Here is a 23032-nt window from a genome sequence, read left to right as displayed (position 1 = left end):
AGACCAGCGCTAGTATAACATCCAAACCCACAGATGTATTCACATTAAGGTTTTGTAATATACTATTCACCTCCATTTCATTCACCTCAATTCCCATATAACCTGTTGGATCTTTCATTCCTGCAATATCACCACCCGAATGATATACTCTTGCAAAGTACTCGCTCAGTAATTCCACTATATCAACTAATTCAGTTAATCCCTACCATCGGCATTCCTTAAAATCATTCTGCCATATATATTTTTTCTTTTACTTGAGCATATCGAAAAAACTGTTTGGGATTCTCATTAGCTTGCATGACTAATTTCCTTTCATAATCAGCTTTTGCTTTCCTTACCACACTCGTTACCTTAATGGCCTGTGCTTTATACTGTTCGTGTGCCTGCAGGTCACCTTTCTCCTTAAATTCCCTCCACAGTTGTTTCTTTTTTTGCAGCTCAAGCTTAATGCTGTTATTCATCCATTTAACCCATACTTGATTTATTATCCGGACTCTAGGTATACAGTCAGCCATTACCTCCTTCAAACACTCCTTTACCATTTCCCATGCAGTATCAACCTCCAGCCCTTGCAGTTTTACATGCATGGCACTGAACCAAGCAATCTCCTTGAAATACTCACCAGCCCATTACTTCCACATGTACCCTTTCTTAATTGAAAATTCCACACATCTGGCCACCTTATGGTCACTCTCACCAATTGGTGATAAAGTGTCATATTCATTACAGTCAAATTCTCAGATGCAATACTAGATCAAGCACTCTTGAACTCCTAGTATATTCCATTACATGCTGTCTCAGGTAGTTATCCCTTAATAACTGCATAAAATCCAATTCCTTCCTCCCATGTGTCCTCTCCTCCTTCCAATCAATGTTACCATAGTTGAAATTCTCCATAATAATTACCCCCCTTCCACTCATTGCATCTATTTGTCTATGCATACTATCTCCACCATCTATTCCATCACCTGGTCTATAGCAGCACCCAACTGCATATTTTGTTCTGCTTGTCTCAATCTCACACCAAATCGCCTCAAATGTGCTCTCTTCACTATCCTGCAGTTCAACTTCAATTCTCCTTGGCTGCATTTCATCAGCTATCATTAATAACACTCCCCCCTCATTTTTTTCTCTCTGTCCCTCATGAACACAATATACCCTTCATATTCTATCCCACTAGCTATGTCATCTTCTGTTAACCATGTCTCACTAATGCCAATAACCTGTGGCCAGGAAGTGCCAACCAAGGCCAAAAATTCTTCCTTCTTGTTCCTCTTTCATACTAGCTCAGGCATATTATTCACATTGTTACACTCAACTGCCTCACTGATGTCTGCATATGCCCCCCCCCCCACTTAACAGCTCTAGTCTCCCTGATTCTGCACATCCACTTTCACTTCATTCAGCAACACTTTTTCCAGTCTCTGCATACTAAATCCATTCAGATGCAATCCATCCATCTTATATAAGTCCTTTCGCCCATCAAACTCACTCTACACGTTCACAAACTCCACACCACTCCTCATACATAACCTGCGCATGAAGTCATTTGCAAGTATGGCCATTCTTCTCAACGCTTCTCTGTCATACACTGACAACAGACTCATTATCTTAACTCTCTCACTCTTTTCTTTTGCTACCTTTAGTAATTCCTTCAAGTCTTCTCTCATAGCAAATTTATCTCCTTTCAAATTATTCGTTCCTGCCACTACTATCACTTCTTTCACCCTCTGCTTTTGCACTCTAATAGCCTCACTTACATCCTTAATTTTTGCACCCGGCATGTACGATTTTATTGAATCCTCATCTATTACACCTCTTACATGTGAATCACCATACAACACTCATTCCTTAATTTTCCTTTCACTACCAATCATGCTCTCATTTTTCTTATCACACACTCGCTTCCTTCCATTAGCTGACGCACTAAATAAGCAATTTTGTAATCCCTCGAGCTACCGCTTTGCCCTATGTATCACTCCGTGCAACTGTGTGATCTCCCTCATTGCAATTAACTCCTCATTTTTTTTATCACTCAAACTATTCTCACGCTCTGTACTTTTACTTTCACTCTCAACCTCAACACCGTTTTCAATACTATCTGGCACTACATCGCAAATTTCTATCCTATCACATTATGGCTTTCATCCATTAAATCAATCTCGCGACCTGAGACACACTTCAAATCCTCACATTCCTGACATTTTTGGCACACTTTCCCACCACTATCATTTTCGAACCAAACTCCCGCCGCTCACAGGAAAGCATACATCCTGCAGATGTTACATTGAACAAAATCCCTTGGGTTAAATTTATTCAACAAAGAAGGCAATCTGGAAGCCAATGTTTTTTTCCTTATTGGCACCATGTGCTACACTATGTATGTATCTTATCGAAATACTAATTAACACTAATTTAAAACAAACATTTTATGCTAAACAGATTAACTCCGCAATATTATTATTATTATTATTATTATTAAACAAGACCTCATGGAGTCAAAGACTCATCTAGGAGGTCCTTTTATCTCACACACATCTCATCATACCGGGTCTTAAACACATTCAAACTCCTTGCAGACACCACACTCTCAGGCAAGGCATTCCAATCATTCACAACTCTGCACGAAAAAAACCTGCCTCTCACTCCCCTACTCACACCCTCTTTATACAGTTTCCAGGGATGACCTCTGGTTCTCCCCTGATCTCCCACTATTCGCTGTAGAACTTCTCCACCATTGATCCTATAGCAACCCCTTACCAACTTGTAGGTCTCTATCATATCTCCCCTCTTCCTTCTCTCCACTAGTCTCTGCAAATTACATCTTTTCAATCTTTCCTCATACTCGACATTCCAGAGGTCAGAAACTACCTTAGTCAGTCGCCTTTGGACCCTTTCCAACATCTCCTCATCCTTCTGAAAACCAGGTGACCAAATCTGGGCACAATAGTCCATGTGTGGCCTAATCAAAGCCTTATACAATGGAACAAGAATCTCCCTACTTCTACACGTCAGTGTCCTCCTCATCATTCCCAGAAGTCTTTGTGTTGTCTTCACAATTTTGGCGATGTGACCCCTAAATTTTAGATCCTTATCCACTATCACTCCCAGATCTCTTATTTCCTCTACTTCCAACAATATATTCTTACCAAGCATAAATTCTGCATCCCATCTTTGTTTTCCAAATTTTAAAACCTTACATTTTGCAACATTGAACTCACACCCCCATTTGCTTGCCCAATCACTCAATTTATTCAAGTCTTCTTGCAAGGCCACAACATCTTCACTACTCTTTATGGTTCTTCCCAACTTTGCATCATCTGCAAACAACTGAATATCTCCATCCAAATCTTCGCCAATATCATTAATATACAAGTTAAATAGTAATGGCCCTAAAACAGATCCCTGAGGCACTCCACTAGTGACTTTCCTTTTCCTGGATATTGCACCCCCATACACAACTTGTTGATACCTATCAGATAGCCAGTCTCCAATCCAATGCACTAATCTAATATCCAACCCCATCTGCTCTAGTTTGACTGTCAACTTATCATGAGGCACTCTATCAAAAGCTTTTGCGAAATCCAAGTATATTACTGTGTATCCTTCTCCTCTGTCCAAGGAAGCAGTCACTTTATTGTAATAAGTAAGTAGATTACTAAAACACGACCTCCCTTTAGCAAATCCATGCTGTCCATCAAAGATTATACCATTATATACTATAATGCTATATACTATATACTATATACTATAATTATACATATACTATAATTCTAGCACAGTTGTTAATTAATAATGCTATTTTTTTAAAATATAGTGCAGATAGTGTGCATCCTTGTCTAACACCTGATTTTACAATAGACCACTGACTCTATTTTCTTCAATAGTAGCTCCTGACTTAAAGCAGCAAATAAATTAATATGAACAAGCCAAATTTTCATCAATTTTTTGGTTTTGGTTTTTGTTTTGCTTTACCATTTTCAGTTTTGGTTTTAGTTCACTATTTTGATTGAGTACTGTGTGTTTTAACTGTCTCTACAAAGTTTATTAATAGTGTTGTGAGTTTTTAACAGTGTAAACAAGTTGGCATTCGTAGTGCTTTATTAATTTTGTGTAGTCATAAAATGGATATATCTCAAAAAAATATGTATTCTTTCTCAGCCCACATCCATGGCTCAAAGACAAATTGCTAATGACTGTGATATCAGTTTGGGTACTGTTAATGTGATTTTAAAGCGGTTTAGGGAGATGGATACCTTTTCACCTGACAGAATAGAATGGAAGAATGTCATATTCTCAGATGAGAGCCATTTCTTTGTTCCAAGGAGAGCAGGTATCCTATGTTGACAAATCAGCAGCTGAGAAGACTTCTCCACGTGAAATGGAGTGCCATTTGAAATGCCATGTGAAAATCTCCGCATATTTATCTAGCTTTAACCCTTAAGTGACCTATTTTAATACATTCATGCTGAGCACCTGATGAATTATGTTATCATGTTGTACTTGTCCCATGGATGATACGTGACAAATCATTTTTATTCATTTTTTTTATTCCTTTTTCTAAAAACAATATTCATAGGAATATCACTACCCTAACAGCTGCCCCCGCCACACACATTACTTCACAGCAAAACAAAAATACAGTAGCCCTTAGTATAATATAGGATTTTAACAAACTATTTCAAAATAACAGAAATGAGAAATTTATTCTAAGAATTTTCAAAAATTATCCTATTTTTTTTACCCCAGGAAAGAACTTTTTAATGTTTCCCTAGATTACTTCCAAGAAAAGGCTTATTCGTCCTTTAATCTATTTTATTTTTTTGGTATTTACCATGATTAAAAAAAGGTGGAAATAAAAAGATTTATGTAAAATCTGTATTTTGAAACCTACTGATGTGTCAATAACTATGTGATGCAGAATTTGTGACATATCATATTACCTGATATATAATTTTCTTTTGGTATATGAAATCAAAGAAAGTATACAATTATATCATAAAAGTAACAATGACTGTGATGTATTTGTGCATTTTATGTAATGTTTGGCATTCTTTTCGGATGTCATCAACATGTAGCACATGTTGATGACATCCGACTGTGGGAGGAAGCTGTTCAGCAACTGAATTGACTATAACAACAAAGAGTGTCACAGTTATGACAGAGCCTTGGGAAACATCCTCTTCTTGATGATATGGTTAAGATAATATCCCACTGAAGACTTGTCTAGACAGAAAGTTTTAAATAAAAATAGGAAAGTATCTCTTAGACCTACATTATAGAGGTCTATTAATACGCCGTATCTCCAGACTAACTTTGTTTGCTCACACTTTGATAAAGGATTAAACTAAATTTATTATAGTCTAACCAAGTGAAAAATAAACTTTCAACATCTTTCTCTAAATCCAGAGTAATTTAATAATAAGGTGGCACACCTTTTGGCAACTCCTATAGGTAAGGATGACCTCTCCTATTGCTTCTGCCTTTGTATCTCCACTCTGGGCCTGGCTCCCACTGATGAGACCTCAATAAAGGTCGAAACCAGTATGGGTAGTGCCCCATCCCTTAATGCACAGCAGTATACATGTCCGCAAGGAGATGTGCTGTGCATTATGGAAGATACTGAGACAAGGAGTTGAGAGCTTGATCCACCTTTGCTGCGAGTTGCCTGGTGTTGTACTTCCTTACCTCAGTCCTGAAAATATATTCAGATGCAAACTTTGTTTGCTCACACTTGGATCAAGGATTAAACTAAATTGATTATACTTATATTGCAAGTGAGGCAAATGAGGGAAGAAACTGAGTTTCTTGTCAAATTTGAGTCCCAAGAACTTGGCCTCTGGTGCAATTGGGATTATTGTGTGTCCTAATAAGTTCTGGATCAGTATGAAGACCATGTACACAGCAAAATTGCACACATTGTATTCTACAGTAAAAATCTGAACCCATTTGCAAGTGCCCATTTCAAAAGATGTTCAATAGCTTGCTGCAGCTGTCTTTCTATGAACTTATATGAATGATGAGATAGTAAAAATCATTTACACAGAGGGATATTACACATAGTTGGAAGAAGATGTAAGGTTATAGAGTAAACTTTGATTGCAAAAAAAAACATGACACTTAAAACTGAACCTTGAGCAATTTCCTCCTCTTATGTAGAGTGAGGAGGGAGGGAGGGAGGGAGGGAGGGAGGGAGAGAGAGAGAGAGAGAGAGCAGCTTTTGCTTGCAATTGGATGATACTGGATAAAAAGAGGAAGCTTCCCTCTGAGACCAAAATTGTGTAGGACTTTCAATATTCCAAATTTTCAAGCAAATTCATATGCTTTTTCTATATCAAAGAAAACTGATATTAGGTGCTTATATTTTTGGATGCATCTGCAATATATACTGCTAGCCAGATTAGGTGATCAGTTTTAGAATGATACTTGCAGAAGCCAAATTGTGTATTTTTCTGTACATGTGAAAAAGAGATTGTTTCTCTGCAGAAACCATAAGAGACAAGAGTTATCAATCTTTTTCAGAATCTTGAACAGGCAGCTGGTCAGAGAACAAATGGGCGATAGTTTACTGAGGATTTTGTTCTTTCCCCTGGCTTAGAAAAGGCAATAACATTTCTCACAGAAGATTCTGTTGAAAAATTCAGCACTTGATCTGTGGCCGATGGCAACAGGTATTTTACCATCTTCTAATGGATGTTATCTGATCAAATAACAATTGGGAGACATTTAAGCAAAGTAACAAAGCATTTCTTCTTTCATGAAGGGCCTATTCTTCAGTTCCATTCAAAGAAAACAGAAATTGTTGTTTTCTGCTTGTTACTTTTAGGCAAGGAACTCAGGGAGATAAGATACTGCTGATGTTCTGATGTTCGTAGATTCGAATCCCAGTGAGAGAATGGATGTTTGAGAGTGTCTTTAGTTGGGAGATGAATTTCATCACCTAGTGTGAGATCACTGTTCCACTTCTTGATGGCCTGAAGTGACTTGAAAAAAGTTCCATGCTTGGTCTCTACAGCAAAATTGTTGGACTATGTAAAAAATAAATAAAAACCACAAAACAATTAAAAGTAATAGAAAGTGGAAAAAAAATCCTTAGCCCACAAACGGTACAAATTTACTATAGATTTGCAAATAACTTTTCATAGGTGGGAAGCAAATAAAACAAAAAAAAGGTATCACCCAGAGTGTGTTAGCAAACTGCTGTTGGGTCAGTGACTATATATGGGATGATGGATATATGTGTGAGATGGATGAATAAAGAGATTAAGCATGCAATACAGAGAAAAAGGGCATTGTGGAGGCAGCATAAGAGAAGTGGAAGTAACCAATTTCATGAGGTCTACAAAGACCAGACAAGGAGGGGGTGACTTGGTTGGTGAGAGTAGCTAAAGAGAGGTATGAACAGCAGTATGAAGCCAAAAAGAATCCCAGGGAGTTCTTTCGATATATAGCCAGCAAAAGAAAGAATGATTATGGAAGGATGACATTGATTGGAGGAAATGGTATAAAGACAGCTGTTGCAGAATGTGTGGTGGAGATACTTAATGAGCAGTTCATAAAGATCTTTCAATCTTGTGAATGTGACTTCATGGAGAGATTGAGAGCAGTTGATGATGGGGAGGAGAGACTGACTGTAAGTGAGCAAGAGGTGTTTGGGGAGTTGAGTAAACTAGATGTAAATAAGGCTGTGGGACTTGATAATATATCACCGCGTATTCTGAAGGAATGCACCAGAGAGTTGACACCTACCTTGACATATTTTTTTAATACGAGTCTTGCACTTGGTCAAGTTCTTAAAGAGTGTAAGGAGGGCAAGATTGTGCCACTTCATAAAGGAGGTGATCGAACTCAAGCATCAAACTATAGGCATATCTCTGTGTCAGGTGTTGTGGTTAAGTTGTTGGAGAAACTTGTGAGAACTAGGATCCAGAGTTGGGTTGACAACAATGGTATAATCTTTGATGGACAGCATGGATTTGCTAAAGGGAAGGCATGTTTTAGTAATCTACTTACTTATTACAACAAAGTGACTGCTTCCTTGGACAGAGGAGAAGGATACACAGTAATATACTTGGATTTTGCAAAGGCTTTTGATAGAGTACCTCATGATAAGTTGACAGTCAAACTAGAGCAGATGGGGTTGGATATTAGATTAGTGCATTGGATTGGAGACTGGCTATCTGATAGGTATCAACAAGTTGTGTATGGGGGTGCGATATCCAGGAAAAGGAAAGTCACTAGTGGAGTGCCTCAGGGATCTGTTTTAGGGTCATTACTATTTAACTTGTATATTAATGATATTGGCAAAGATTTGGATGGAGATATTCAGTTGTTTGCAGATGATGCAAAGTTGGGACGAACCATAAAGAGTAGTGAAGATGTTGTGGCCTTACAGGAAGACTTGAATAGATTGAGTGATTGGGCACGGAAATGGGGATGTGAGTTCAATGTTGCAAAATGTAAGGTTTTAAAATTTGGAAAACAAAGAGGGGATGCAGAATTTATGCTTGGTGAGAATATATTGTTGGAGGTAGAGGAAATAAGAGATCTGGGGGTGATAGTGGATAAGGATCTAAAATTTAGGGGACACATCGTCAAAACTGTGAAGACAACACAAAGGCTTCTGGGAATGATGCGGGGGACACTGACGTGTTGAAGTAGGGAAATTCTTGTTCCATTGTATAAGGCTTTGATTAGGCCACACATGGACTATTGTGCCCAGATTTGGTCACCGGGTTTTTCAGAAGGATGAAGAGATGTTGGAAAGGGTCCAAAGGCAACTGACTAAGGTAGTTTCTGACCTCTGGAATGTTGAGTATGAGGAAAGATTGAGAAGATGTAATTTGCAGAGTATGGTGGAGAGAAGGAAGAGGGGAGATATGATAGAGACCTACAAGTTGGTAAGGGGTTGTTATAAGATCAATGGTGGAGAAGTTCTATAGAGAATAATGGGAGATCAGGGGAGAACCAGAGGTCATCCCTGGAAACTGTATAAAGAGAGTGTGAGTAGAGGAGTGAGAGGCAGGTTTTTTTCGTGCAGAGTTGTGAATGATTGGAATGCCTTGCCTGAGAGTGTGGTGTCTGCAAGGAGTTTGAGTGTGTTTAAGACATGGTATGATGAGATGTGTGTGTGTGTGTGTGTGTGATAAAAGGACCTCCCAGATGAGTCTTTGACTCCATGAGGTCTTGGGAAATAATAATAATAATAATAATATCCTTTATGTTCAAGGACAAAAAACTCATGAGCAGTGTATCTGCCTCTCATTTTCTGAATTTTAACCTTCTTTGCTCTTGGTTGATCTTGTTAGAGAAGATGTGTATTGAATCTAAGATTCTTTCTGGCTCTGACAACAAATGTTTCTTGCTAGCCTTTGAGTTCATTTGAAAGCATATGAAGACTGTCGATGTGGAATAACTGTGAAAGATAATACATGCGTTCTTCTGAGCTTCCCTCAGTTGTTGAAGCTTGTGTAATACACTTTGCCATGTGGTTCATTGCACCACTGTAGGAAATGAGCTGCCTGTTGCAGAATTGAATTCTGCTAAAGTGGAGAAGGTGAAGTGAGCCAGTCAACTTACTCAATTTTACATTGTTATACCCATGATACAGTGTATGGCTGCCAAAGTAAAAATGTCAATATCACAAGGAAATGGTAACTTCCAAAAAAGTTATCTTCGCTTTCCCACTTGGAACAACATATGTTCAACAACTCTTCCTATGATGTTTGTTTAGGCACTATCCCATAGAGGGTTGTGTTTGTTTAAATCATCATTAAAAAATGGAGGGGTGGACTGCAAAATGAAATCATCAAGATCATCCTGAGAGATATTTGATGCAGGAGAAAAGTAGATATAGCATTCAGTTATGAGAGTTCCAGTTGAGAGTCAGATGTCAGCTACCTCTGCATTACTATTAAGTGGGACTTACTGGAAAGAAGTGTGGGTGCCACTAAGATATCAACTCCTCCATAGGCAGGCCCATCCCTGTTCTTGTCCTTATGAATGATAGTTATGTTTCATAATGCCAGATCGGCAATGGGCTTTAGGTATGTTTCCTGCAGGCAGAAGCATACTGTACGCTTCTGCATGAGAGCATTGATGCTGTTGATATTTTGTCAACAGCATCAATGAAATAATGAAAACACTTCTACAATTCCATTGTAGAAGTGTTTTCATTATTTCTTTTTGATGGTATCATCTAACTTCCTATGTTGAGAGGTTTTGTTTTTATTAGTCTTGGATGAAAAGTTTTCAGTGTTTTGCTCTTACAGTCTTTATTCTCATGATCTTTACTGCCACATCAGGGAAAAATGGCACAGCCGTGAAATGCAGTTTGAGAATGACCATATTTCTGAAAATTAAAACAATGCAAAGGATTTGGGATATAGAGCCTTATGGGAATAGTTGATATAACCTGCTTTGACAGATGTTAGTGGTTTGGGTTTATTGAAGGTAAGGATGATGTTTCTAGTGGCAACCATGTGCCCAGCCCTAGATACGAGGATTCTACTTATGGTTGTCACTCATTGATCCTTCATTTCAGAGCAGATCTCCTCTTTGGGAACATCAAGGAAGTCCCACTATAATATTAAGTCTCTAGAAAAATTTAAGGTTTTTCTGGGGGAAATGGTAATTGGTATTCCCCCCCCCCAAAAGATGTTGAACAAAGTAATTTTTCCAATTATACGAATTTACAGATTTTGAAAATCCTGACAACATTTCCAAGCCTTTTTGGATGAAGAAGGGCAGCCCTTTTCCTGGACATTCCTTTGTTGAATACAGGATTAAGAACAGTGGTATATTTATTGCAGCTTCTGATGTGGTTTTTTTTTTTTGTTTCTTATAATGGTTTTCTGTTGATGGCTCTAAGGTTTCTGAATCTGATTAGGGCTGGTTGAATAATCTTTTTCATCCTCTTAATAAACAAGAGGATGAAAAATTATTCATTCACTGATGCAGGCAGTCAAACCCACTAGCTGATTGATTCACTACCACCTGTCATGCTGAAGAGAAACTAAAATGGTGCAATGCTACCAGGATCCCGCTTTCCAGATTCCCATTAATCACACTGCACAGCAAACATGGATGCAGGGCATATGCTCCCAGTGAAGATGGTCTGGAAGTTTATTAAAAAAAGACTCAGGAGAAATCGAGCAAAGAATATGAGAAGAAAAGCATAAGAACAAAAAGGTCCATACTGGCTCTTTTTTTTTTTGTTCTTATGCTTTTCTTCCCATATTATTATTGTGCATTCAGTTACCCAACATGCAAATTGATTTCCTAAATCAAATGGATTGAAAGATTACTGTGTACATATATTCATTTTTTCTTTATTTCCTCAGTAGAGGTCATGCTAAGATCAGTAGTTGTTCAAATCAGTTCTGCTTCGATGTAGTGTGTTGTAGTTTGTGCCTGTGGTGTGTGTGTGTGTAGGTATACCAGATGGTGATTTTAATACGAAGACTGAAATGTCAAGTAATTTATTTATTTTATTTTAAATTAAAGTTAATTTTAATGTTTAAAGTTACTACTCCAACACATTAAAGCCCCCAAAATTTTATTAAAATGAATGATAATCACCAAGTAACATAGGAAATGGATAAATAAATTAATTTTTAAAATCATAATGCGAACCTTTGGTAATGATCCCAGAAAAGCAGTGAAGACGGGCAAAATTCTGAAATGTAAAAAAGTTGAAATTGAAGTAAATGATTGACATTAAATAAATAGATGAAAAAAAAAAAGCATTAAACCAGAATTTTTTTTTTTTTTTCATTACCTCAGCTTTGAAGGAGATATGAGAAATCCTTTTTCCGTAGGACTGTATCCCAGAAAAATACTCAGATGCCGCAGAACAATATGCTACACAGAATACAAACATTTAACAACCCTACATTAATTAAATAATAATATGAATACTATATTATTACTATAACTACTATCACTGATCATTCATAGAGGCATTCTTGGTTGGAATTACAGCCAAAGCAACTTCATGAGCACTGTATTGTGTCTATTAATTGGTGTATGTTCTTCTGAACAATGTTTTGCTGGATGAAAATTAAAAAGTGCAATACACAGTGCAAGAAGTCCTCACGTTATCACCATGATTATCATACCGTACCTTAAACTCATTCACTCCTTCTCCTTACTGCATTCTCACGTTTCACTTAGCAAGCAAAAAGTTGACCCTTCACTTATTGCTCTTGTGTTATATACACTTAGATGCCTCTTCCTTCTTCAACTCACTGAATAATTCTCTCTCTCTCTCTCTCTCTCTCAATGAATTTATTCCTCTAACCAATCATTTTAACATTTCTATCATTACTTTTCTTTCACAAGCCCCTGAAGATTCATACTAAACATTCCACAGTTCAATATTATCTTAGTAAATACTTCCTGGACTCTGCAGAAATCACAGTGGTGGAGCAGATGAAGTGTTCTATTAAAAAACAAGTATTCTGATGATATCCATTTATTCAGATGTATGATGTCTACAGGTCTTGCTTATGTACTGGTCTGTTAAATTAAAGATGCCAAGAAATTATATTCTTGGTTTAATCCTTTATCCAAGTAAGCAAACAAGGTGTAACTTCTTTTGGCTACTCGTATAAGGAAATATGACTTCTGCATTACTTCAACCTTGGTATCAACCTCTGGGTCTGGCTCCCACCGATGAGACCTCAATAAAGGTCAAAACCAGTTCGAGTAGTGACCCTTCCCATAATGCATAGTATTATACATGTCTGCAAGGATATGTACTTTGCATTATGGGATACTAAGGCAAAAGTGATATGAAGTCATTAGCTTCTTTATACAAGTTGCCTAGTCCTGAAAATGGCTCAGCTGCAAACTTTGTTTGCTTACACTTGGATAAAGGATTAAACCAAGAATATAATTTCTTGGAATCTTTAATTTATAGTATAACCAAGTGGAAAAACTTCCAACAAGTACTGGTCTATTATGGTAGATTTACAATACAGTGAAGTTGTCAATAAGCCCGAAGGAGAGGAGAACGTCTAGGAAAGCTAATTTTCTATCCTTTTTCATTCTGTAAAAAGGACCCAATTGTCTAAAATCTCTTTGACCTGGATTTCTCTCTCTCTCTTTTGACATAAACATATTCCAGTTATTTCTTCTTAGCATCCAAAATGTTAGATTGCATCTTTCAATCAAAGCATTAATTTATTTCTAACTAGCTATTAATTCTATACAAATAATAGTCCAACCATTGAATACTATTCTGACATTTGGAAAGTTCCCTAAAATTTCCTTGAAAAGGTTTGACTCAGTTGAAAAAAGCAATTAAGATGATAAATGAATCATCACTCACAAATCATCCTTTCACACAGATATTCATTTTCTGCTGTTACCATTTTCTACAAATATTTCTATGGATTCTGTTTATTAAAATTAGCAAATGATAATTTCCCACTTTACTATGAATCTGATAAAATGTACAGTTGCTGTTCAAGCACCTGTTCACAGTTCAATTTCACACTCGAATAGCAAATTTTTCTTCCTCTTCATTCATTCCTTTCACTTGCATATTTTGGAAAAGTCATCCCTCTTATGTACTTCTTGAAGAGCACAATCTACATGTCTTCAAATGCCATGCTAACAATTTTCTTCTTTTTCCTCACCTTTTTTCTGTCTATTCAGTATTAAATAGGATGAAAAATCTCTCATAGATGGAATTACCATATAAAAACCTTGTCATTTTGCAATGGTGATGTCTGATGACATCACCATTGCAAAACAGTGATTAAACAGATCCAAGTAATACAAGGTCTAACAAAAAAAAGTAATGAGATTAATAAATTAAAGACGTAATTCTGTATGTTAGTCAAGTAAATAATAGTTTAATATCCGACATTTCACTGACTAATATCTGTCAGCATTTTCAAAGGATACACTGGTAAGCAATAGAAAGTAACAAAAAAGTAGGAAACTAAGCGATAATTCTAAAAATTATATAAAGTTATCACTGTGCGTGATAACAATACGACACGTGACACAGTATGCGTGTCGCAAGTACAACGTTTTATTTGTTGAGATATTTGCGACACGCATATTGTATCACGTGTCGTACTGTTATCACGTACAGTGATAACTTTATATAATTTTTAGAATTGTCCGTTAGTTTCCTACTTTTTTGTTACTTTCTATTGCTTACCAGTGTATCCTTTGAAAATGCTGACAGATATTAGTCAGTGAAACGTCGGATATTAAACTATTATTTACTTGACTAACATAAAGAATTAAGTCTTTAATTTATTAATACTAGTGGTCAAGAAAAAGGTCATAAAAAGTAATGAGATTATTTTTATCATAACGATTGGCAGCACTGTTGAACCAATGATGACATTGTATGTTTGAGTAAATCCTGTTCTTCCTGTCAGTAAGAGTTTCACATCAGCAGGGTAAACACCCACTGAGTTATTGTATTTACAAATGCCATGCGAACAATTTTCTTCTTTTTACTCACCTTTTTTCTGTCTATTCACAGTATTAAATAGGATAAAAAAATCTCTCATAGATGGAATTACCATATAAAAACCTAGACATCAGACATGACCATTGCAAAACAGTGTGTTTGTTACAAAAATGGAGAAACAAAATCTCGAACAATGTTATGCGATTAAATTTTCTGTTAAACTGAATGGCAGTGAAACATTCGATAAAATTAAGCAGGTGTATGGTAATGATACCTTATCATGTACTCAAGTGTTTAAATAGCACAAGATGTTTTTGGAGGGGAGAGAAAACATGGGTATGTCCAAAATTAAACCCATGATTGTTATCTTTTTCGATAGCCACAGTGTGGTCTGGTGAGAATTTGTACCTTGTGGAGCAAGTGTTAATCAAATTTACTAAAAAGAAATCCTTGAAAGGTTGCAAAAATGAGTCATCGATGTATCCAAGAATTGTGACTGATTGGATCCTGTATCACGATAATACACCTCATTCCGTATTGTCAATTCATGAGTATTGAGCCAAAAATAATGCATTACAGCATTACAGTGTTGGGACAGTCATTGCCCGATTTGTCTCATTGTGACATCCCCCCCCCCCCCCCCCCCCAATTCAAGAAAGATGAAAGGTATCCATTTTGAGAATGTAGAAAACATCCAAAGAGCAATAAAAGGGACGATTATAAACAAGCTAACAAAAGAGGACTTCCAATCCTATTATCGCACATGGAGGGAAATTGGAACCAGTTCGTTTCATGCAGGGGAAGTTACTGTATTTTTTGGACCATAAGACACCTTTTTACATAGAAAAATCGACTTAAAATTGGGGTGCATCATATGGTCCGAAGGCAACATTAAAATATGAATCTTTACACTGTACCGAAGCTGCTAGCGAAGTTCAATTACTGGCGCAATATGTTAATAAAATTAGTAAGTACGCCACTGAAGGTAGGTACCTACGTTATCTCGCTACATGTGGGTGAATCACCGATTTAGAGCGTCAGTAGTCATTGGTGTGTAAACATAGGTGCTTTTGTACGGTTCATTTGAATTATTTTTTATAAGTCGTTAAAATTTTAATCTTAAAATTAGAAAAAATGAGTGCAAAACAAAAAAGACTTTCATATAACGTGAGTTATAAATTAAATGTGATAAATTATGCAAAACAACATGAAAACAGAGCAGCAGAAAGACATTTTGGTCCACCACCAACAGAAAAAATGATTCGCGAGTGGAGAAAACAAGAGGAACAATTAAAACTGCTATGTAAACACAAGAAAACATTCTGTTCGCACCTAGAAAAATGGCCAGAATTAGAAGTACAAATGAAAAATTGGGTAACAAATCATTGAAACATGGGAATATCTGTTTCTACGAAAATGATAATTTTTGAAAAGAAACGATGGGCAACTGCTAATGGAATATTAGATTTTACCGGATCACCATCTTGGTGCTTTAGATTTATGAAAAGGCACGGGTTATGCATGCTTACAAAAACCACTCTAGCCCAAAAATGCCAGCTGACTATGAAGCTAAAATTATAGAAATCCATAGATTTGTCATATCAGCGAGAAGGAAATTTAACTTTGAGCTTAATCAATTGCGAACATGGATGAAGTGCCTCTAACTTTTGATGTTCCTTCAAATCAGATTCAAATGGCACCAAATCAATAGTGATCAAAACAACAGGTCACGAAAAAACTCACTACACTGTAGTTTTAGCTTGTTGCATGGACGGAACAAAACTACCTTGTGTTAATCTTCAAGAAAAAAACGTTACCGAGAGATGAAATTCCTCGTGACATTATTATCCACGTTCAAGATAAAGGCCGGATGGATGAAACAGGAATGAAATTATGGATACAAAAGATATGAGCAAAATGTCCAGGTGCGTTGCTTAAAAAGCCTGCGGTGTTAGTGTAGGATCAATTCAAAGCACATAAAACAGAATCAACCAAGAAACTTCTAAAAGAAATTAATACAGAATTAGCTGTCATTCCTGGAGGCCTTAAAGTCAATTGCAACCCTTGGATGGATCTATTAATAAACCATTCAAAAATTTTATGCAGGAAGAGTGGAACAAATGGATGGCAAAGCCAAATCACGATGTTACAGTAACAGGACGTATGAAACAGCCAACAATTTCAGAAGTATGTACCTGGGTGAAAAATTCATGGGAAGCTGTGAAAGAAGAGACGATTATAAAGTCATTTAAGAAATGCGGGATAAGTAATGCGATGGATGGTACCGAAGATGACGCAGTTTTTGAAGGGAGTGACAACAGTAGTTCAGATGAAAGTAATACGAACAGTGACATTAACGAGACCAGTGATAGTAGCGAGAGTGAAGATGAACTGAATATTGCTAACAAATTATTGTAACAATAAATAAAAATTAAGCAGGAATTTGTAAATATCTTTATATAATAAAATATTTTTTTCTAAAAATCGTCTCATAAATTAGGGGTGTCTTATCATCCGAAAAACACGGTACTTTGAAGGTGACCACGATGCATCAGATGATTAATTGAATACATGATTTTATATAAATATCTAATTATTATTACTACATGAGACCTACAGAGTCAAGGACTGACTGGGGGAGGCTAAGCATCAAATGATAAGGTATCACCCAAATGATATCTTATGTACTCACATGATAAGGTATCGCTGTCATATCTTCCCTTAACTTCACACACACACACACACACACACACACACACACACACACACACACACACACACACACACACACACACACACACACACACACAAGATGCACTTGATGTCCCCTAAAGCCAACTTTTCCACTCACTCACTGCTCTGTGAGAGAAAAACCTAGCTCTTATCCCTTTCTTGACTGCAAACAAACTTAACTTCCATGGATGCCCCATGTTCTCTCCCCACCTTCCATATAATAAAAATTTTCATCAGATGATATCCTATAACACCCATTCAGAAGTTTATAGACCTCTATAATATCACCCCTCTTACTCCTGTTAACTAGAGTCTGTAATCCACATACGTGCAATTTGCCCTCATAATCACACACACACACATCCTATGTGTATATCCTATAATTAGATTATAAATTATTATTATAAATAGATTATAAATCCTATAATCTGGATATAATATTTGTAACTCTTCTTTGCACCCCTTTCTACAGCTTCTTTATCCCCTGGAACCCATGAGATCAAATTTGCACACCATAATCCAGGTGCAATCTTCTCAAGGCTTTATATAGAGGCAAAATTACTTCCTTATCCTTACATGACAAGGTTCATTTCAAGATTGCAAGTATTCTCCAAGTTGTATTTGTAACTTCCACTATGTGACCTTTGAATTTTAAATTCTACACACCATTACACCAAGATCCCTTGATTCAACAATTTCTTGTAGCATAACTTGGTTAATATAATATGCTACTTACTAACATTAAACTTATCAGTTTAATGTTAGTAAGCAATTTTCGTTTGCCCAAATTTCCAGCCTGTTCAAATCATTTTGTAAATGTTGGATATCAGTAACATCCCTGATTGCCCTGCCTATCTTCGCATCATTGGCAAACAATTGCACATATCCTGTTAGACCTTTCCTGATATCATTAATGTATCGACTGAACAAGAATGGCCCAAGGGCTGAAAACCTGAAGTACACTGCTGGTAACCATAAATCTGGCAGATTCATACCTAACATATACTGCTTTTTGATACCTCTCTGACAACCATCCACAGATCCAAGTCAAGAGTTTATATTCCAATTCCATATTCTCCAGTTTATGTAACAGCCTTTTGTGTGGTATCCTATCAAATTGTGTTAGAAAAATCCAATATTACTATAGTGTGTCCATTCCCTTTATCCAAATCGGCAGTAACACTGTTATAAAATCTGAGGAAATTGCTAAAACATGACCTTCCTTTAGTAAACCCATGCTACTCCTTGCAGAGTATAGCTTGTTAGTCTTCCCATTTCTGTATGTGAGTTCTTGCCAACTTCTTTAAAAACTTCCTTACCACATCAGAGATAGTGATAGGTCGTAGCTAGTTGTCTATGGGGGTACAGTATCCCAAAAGAGAACGGTCACTAGTGGTGTTCTGCAGGGATCAGTTTTGGGGCCACTATTGTTCAATTTGTATGCTAATGATATTGGGATGAGTTTAACTAGTGATATGCAGATGATGCAAAATTGGGGAGAACAATGCAGAGTCAAGCAAATGTTATGGCCTTACAAGAGGACTTGAATAGATTACATGAATGGGCAGGTAAGTGGAATTATCAGTTCAATGTTGCAAACTGTAAGGTTTAGAGATCTGGTAAGAAATGATGGGATGCAAAGTATACACTTGGTGAGGAAACTTTAATAGAAGTAGAGGAGATGAGAGATCTAGGAGTGATGGTGGACAAGGACCTAAAATTCAGGGTTCACACTGCACAAGTTATGAAGATGTAATGCAGATAATGACAATGATACAGAGGATGCTGACATGCACGAATAGAAATAGAAAAATTATGATGCCATTATATAACGTCATGATCAGGCCTCATGTGGATTATCGTGCACAGATTTGTTGCCAGGTTTTCATGGTGAAGAGGATATGGTGGAAAGATCCGGAGAAGATTCAAAAAGGTGGTCAGTGGTTGGAATGTGGAGTACGAGAACAGACTGACAGAATGCAAGTTGCAGAGCCTTGTGAATAGGAAGAAGAAGAGGGGGGGGGGAATATGTTTGAGACATATAAGCTAGTCAGGGGTTGTTATTGGGTTTAACATGGAAGAGTTTTTCATAGAATGGGAGAAGGGGTAGAACAAGAGGCCATCACTGGAAACAAGGAGGGTGTGAGCAGAGAAATGAGGATTAGGTTCTTTGCATGGAGAGTGGAATGTATTGCCTGAGTGTGTTGTGGGTGTAGGCATATTGAATCAGTTTAAAGCATGGTTGGATGAGCATTGTGTGAAATACTGTGTACCTCCTGTGATGAGTCTCTGACTCCATGGAAGTCAAATGTTAATAATAATAATTCTTTTTTTACTTTCCATATAAGGAAAGAACTTTGGGAATGCCTTCGGTCTGTGCTGCTAATTTCTTCTTGTGCTTTGATTTTGCTTTTCTTACCATACTGTCACCCTTCTGGTCTGTGCTTTGTAAAGCTCATGTGCCTGCTGGTCACCTCTCTTTGAATTCCGTCCAGAATTTTTTTTTTGTTGTTTGTTTTGTAGCTCCTGCTTAATGATGGCATTCATCCATTTAACTCCCTTGATTTATCCTTCTGACTCTAGGTATGTAGTTTGCTATTACTTTTCTCAAACACTCCATTACTACCTCCCATGCATTATCAACATCCAACCCTTGCAGTTTTTCATGCCGCTGCAGTGCTCCAAGCAATCTCCTGAGTTTGTCATACTTACCAACACAGAATGTGATCACCTGTTTCCACATATACACCCTCTTTAACTGAAAATTCTACACATTTAGCCACTACTTCCTATGTCAAAATCACATGATCACTCTTACCAATTGGTGTAATGTGATCATCTTGCAGACAAATCTTCTGATGTAATTACTATATCTAATACTCTCAAACCCTTGTACATTTCCTTAATTATAACTTAATCACTTGCCCTCCACTCATGGAGCTTATTTGCTGATGTATACTATTTTCACCATCCTTCACATCTCCTGGGCTATAGCAGCAACCAACTGTATATTTTTTCCTGCTGGCTTCTATCTCACACCAGATGGCCCTGAATGCAATATTTTCACTGACCTCCAGTAGAACTCCTGTTCTCTTTGGTTGCAATTCATCAGCTATCATGAATAATTAATGCCCCATCCACATTGATGGACCTGGACTGCACTGATCGGGATGAGGATTTGGGAAAGATTGTAGAAGTTCAGAGAGAGCATATTGTAAAAGTAGACAAAAATAGCTCAAAGGTTCACTTGGATGTTAAGAACAAAATGACAAGTAAAAATAAGAAGGTTATTATCCCTCTTTATAAGGCTCCTGCTCAACTAACACTACTATACATGTCTGGATTCTTGGGGATGGAGAACTGATGGAGAGGATGTAGAAACAAGTGACCAAGATGGGGAAAGGTCTGTGGAATGCTTTGTATGAAAACTGATTGAAAGTTTGTAGGATGCACAATATAACTGATAAAAAGGAAAGGATAAGATAGAATCATAAAAGTTACTAATGGGGTTTTATAGGAAACAAAATTTTCAGTAAATGAAAAGAGAGCAGAGAACTAGGGATCTACTCTGGAAATTGTATGATGGGTGTGAGGACTCTGCTGCAAAGTGCTGAATAAGGGGAATAGCTGCTATAGGCACTAAAGAGAGGTATGGACTTTGTGCAATGAATGTCTTTGGACTCCACAATGATGCCCATATAATAATATATTAATGGCAAAATCATATTAAAAAAATATGACTTTGCATTGATGCCATTTATCTCTCATAATATTTTCTTTGGCTTTTCTTATATCTGTTTCTACTTTTTGATCAAATGTTTTAATTCTAATACAAGTCTCAGATCTGTAAGTTAAAACTAGTTTGAATACTGTCTTATAAATTGCTGGTTTAGAGTTTCCATACAAATTTATTCAACTGACTTGAGTTACCAGCTTTAACTATTCTGTTATATATTTGAAGATCTCATTTTCCATCTAAAATCTCACAAACATTTGCCTAAATAGCTGCAATTTTTTACTTGCACTATAGGTTTACTATTATGAAAAGTGGATAGCTGAGCAAGCCACAGAAATTCCAAAGAATTCTTTTTTGCTAAGTGATAAGTAAAAGGAAAAACAGCTATGGTAGGATAACTTTAATGAGTACTGATGCCGAGGAGATAACAGAAACACAAAAAATAGCTGAATCAATAAGTGATCATTTTGCAATGGTGTGACATCCAGGTGAAGATACTGCAATGTCAAATGTGACAATTGGCTGATGTAAGAATAGCATTAGATGAATCTGAGGTGCTTTGGATATTGCAGAACCTTAATGCAAACAGGGTCATAAGATCAGATGGGATGTACAGGAGTAATGGCGCAGCTCCTCTGACCAAGATGTTTAAGTATTTAAGACAAAATTGGCAAATAGAAGACGAATCAGTATCTTGGGAGTGGTGATTAAGATGTTGTATAAGTCGTTAAAAGGCAGAATTCAGAAATGGTAGGGCAGAAATATCATAATTCATGAGGCAACAACATGGTTTTATGAAAGTTAGGTCTTGCCTAAGCAATTTACTCACATTTTATAAGAGTGAAGGATTAGTTGCATAAAGGGAATGGCCACAGTGATACTGTTGGATATGGAAAGGAAGTTAAACAGTTTACCACAAACTGTTATAGAAATTAGAGCAAATAGGGGTGGATTAAAAACTGGTGATATGGATACTAGGGTAGCTGATAGATACCAACGATTATTATATCCAGCAATAAACTAAGCTGTTAGCAGACCTGCTCTCCAACCAACAGATTGCAGGTTTAAATCCCACGGCAGGCATGGATGTCTGATATTGTCTTTAGATGGGAGATGAATTTCATCACCTGGTGTGAGACCACTACCCGGCTTATTGGAGGCATGAAATGGCTTGAAAAAAGTTCCATGTTTGGTCTCTAGAGCAGGGTTCTGAACTATGTAAAAATAAATAATCAAATAAAATTTACACAAAAAAAATAAAATAAATAAAAACTAATAAAAATGGGGAAAAATCCTTAGCTTACCCATGGTACAAATGTACTACTGATTCCCTAATAACCTTTTGTGGATGGGAACCACATAAAAAGAGTGGAATTCAGAAGAAATAAAGTGACTAGTAGTGTGCTGAGACTGTGCTTGGATCACTGCTGTTTATTTTGTACATAAATAATACAGAAATGATTTGAAAAGAAATATCCAGTTGTTTGCTGATAATGCAAAACTATGCAGTGTAATATTAACTAAACTGATGAAGACGGCTTATGGAATGATTTAGAAAGTGTGATGGCATGAGCAAAAGTTGACAGTTGCAAGTTTAATGTGGAAAAGTGGAAAATTATCTTGGGATGAAACTCCAGAAAACTGATGAAGGTATACATTTGAGGATGTTGGTGGAAAGGAAGTTTAAGTTTAGCGCACAAGAAGTTCAAGGGTCATATACCAAAAATTGCAAAATCCAACTCAGAGGATTTGCAATCATTTTGTTTCTTGACACAATCTCACTTGGACTAGGTGATCACATGTCATGTCTCCTGATTTCCATGGTGATGCTGATACAGTAGAGAGGACATAAAGAGAGTGTTAAAGATGATATGGAGATTGAAAATACAGATTATGAAGACAGATTAGGCAGGCATTTCTGGATGCACACTAGCAAACAAGAGAAAGAAGGGTGATATGACTGAGACAAACAAATTGAAGTTTAGCGCACAAGAAGTTCAAGGGTCATATACCAAAAATTGCAAAATCCAACTCAGAGGATTTGCAATCATTTTGTTTCTTGACACAATCTCACTTGGACTAGGTGATCACATGTCATGTCTCCTGATTTCCATGGTGATGCTGAT

The 23032-nt window shown here is 36.8% G+C and overlaps 1 protein-coding gene across 1 annotated transcript in view; it reads right to left on the bottom strand.

Annotated features, from left to right (window-relative positions):
* Nucleotides 1–23032, bottom strand: part of unc79 (UNC-79 domain-containing protein) — a 1277183-nt gene that overhangs the window by 509337 nt on the left and 744814 nt on the right. The window contains exons 34-35 of the mRNA XM_090395893.1: nt 11780–11862; nt 11635–11677 (exon numbers count right to left, since the gene is read on the bottom strand). Of these exons, the coding sequence (XP_090252019.1) occupies nt 11635–11677; nt 11780–11862 (126 nt within the window). The remainder of the gene's footprint in view (nt 1–11634; nt 11678–11779; nt 11863–23032) is intronic.

Source organism: Typopeltis vanoorti, chromosome 1, assembly GCF_054136105.1.
Source record: "Typopeltis vanoorti isolate ZY-2024b chromosome 1, IOZ_Tvanoo_1.0, whole genome shotgun sequence".
Taxonomy (NCBI): Eukaryota; Metazoa; Arthropoda; class Arachnida; order Uropygi; family Thelyphonidae; genus Typopeltis; species Typopeltis vanoorti.
This window is presented reverse-complemented; position numbering and strand designations above follow the sequence as displayed.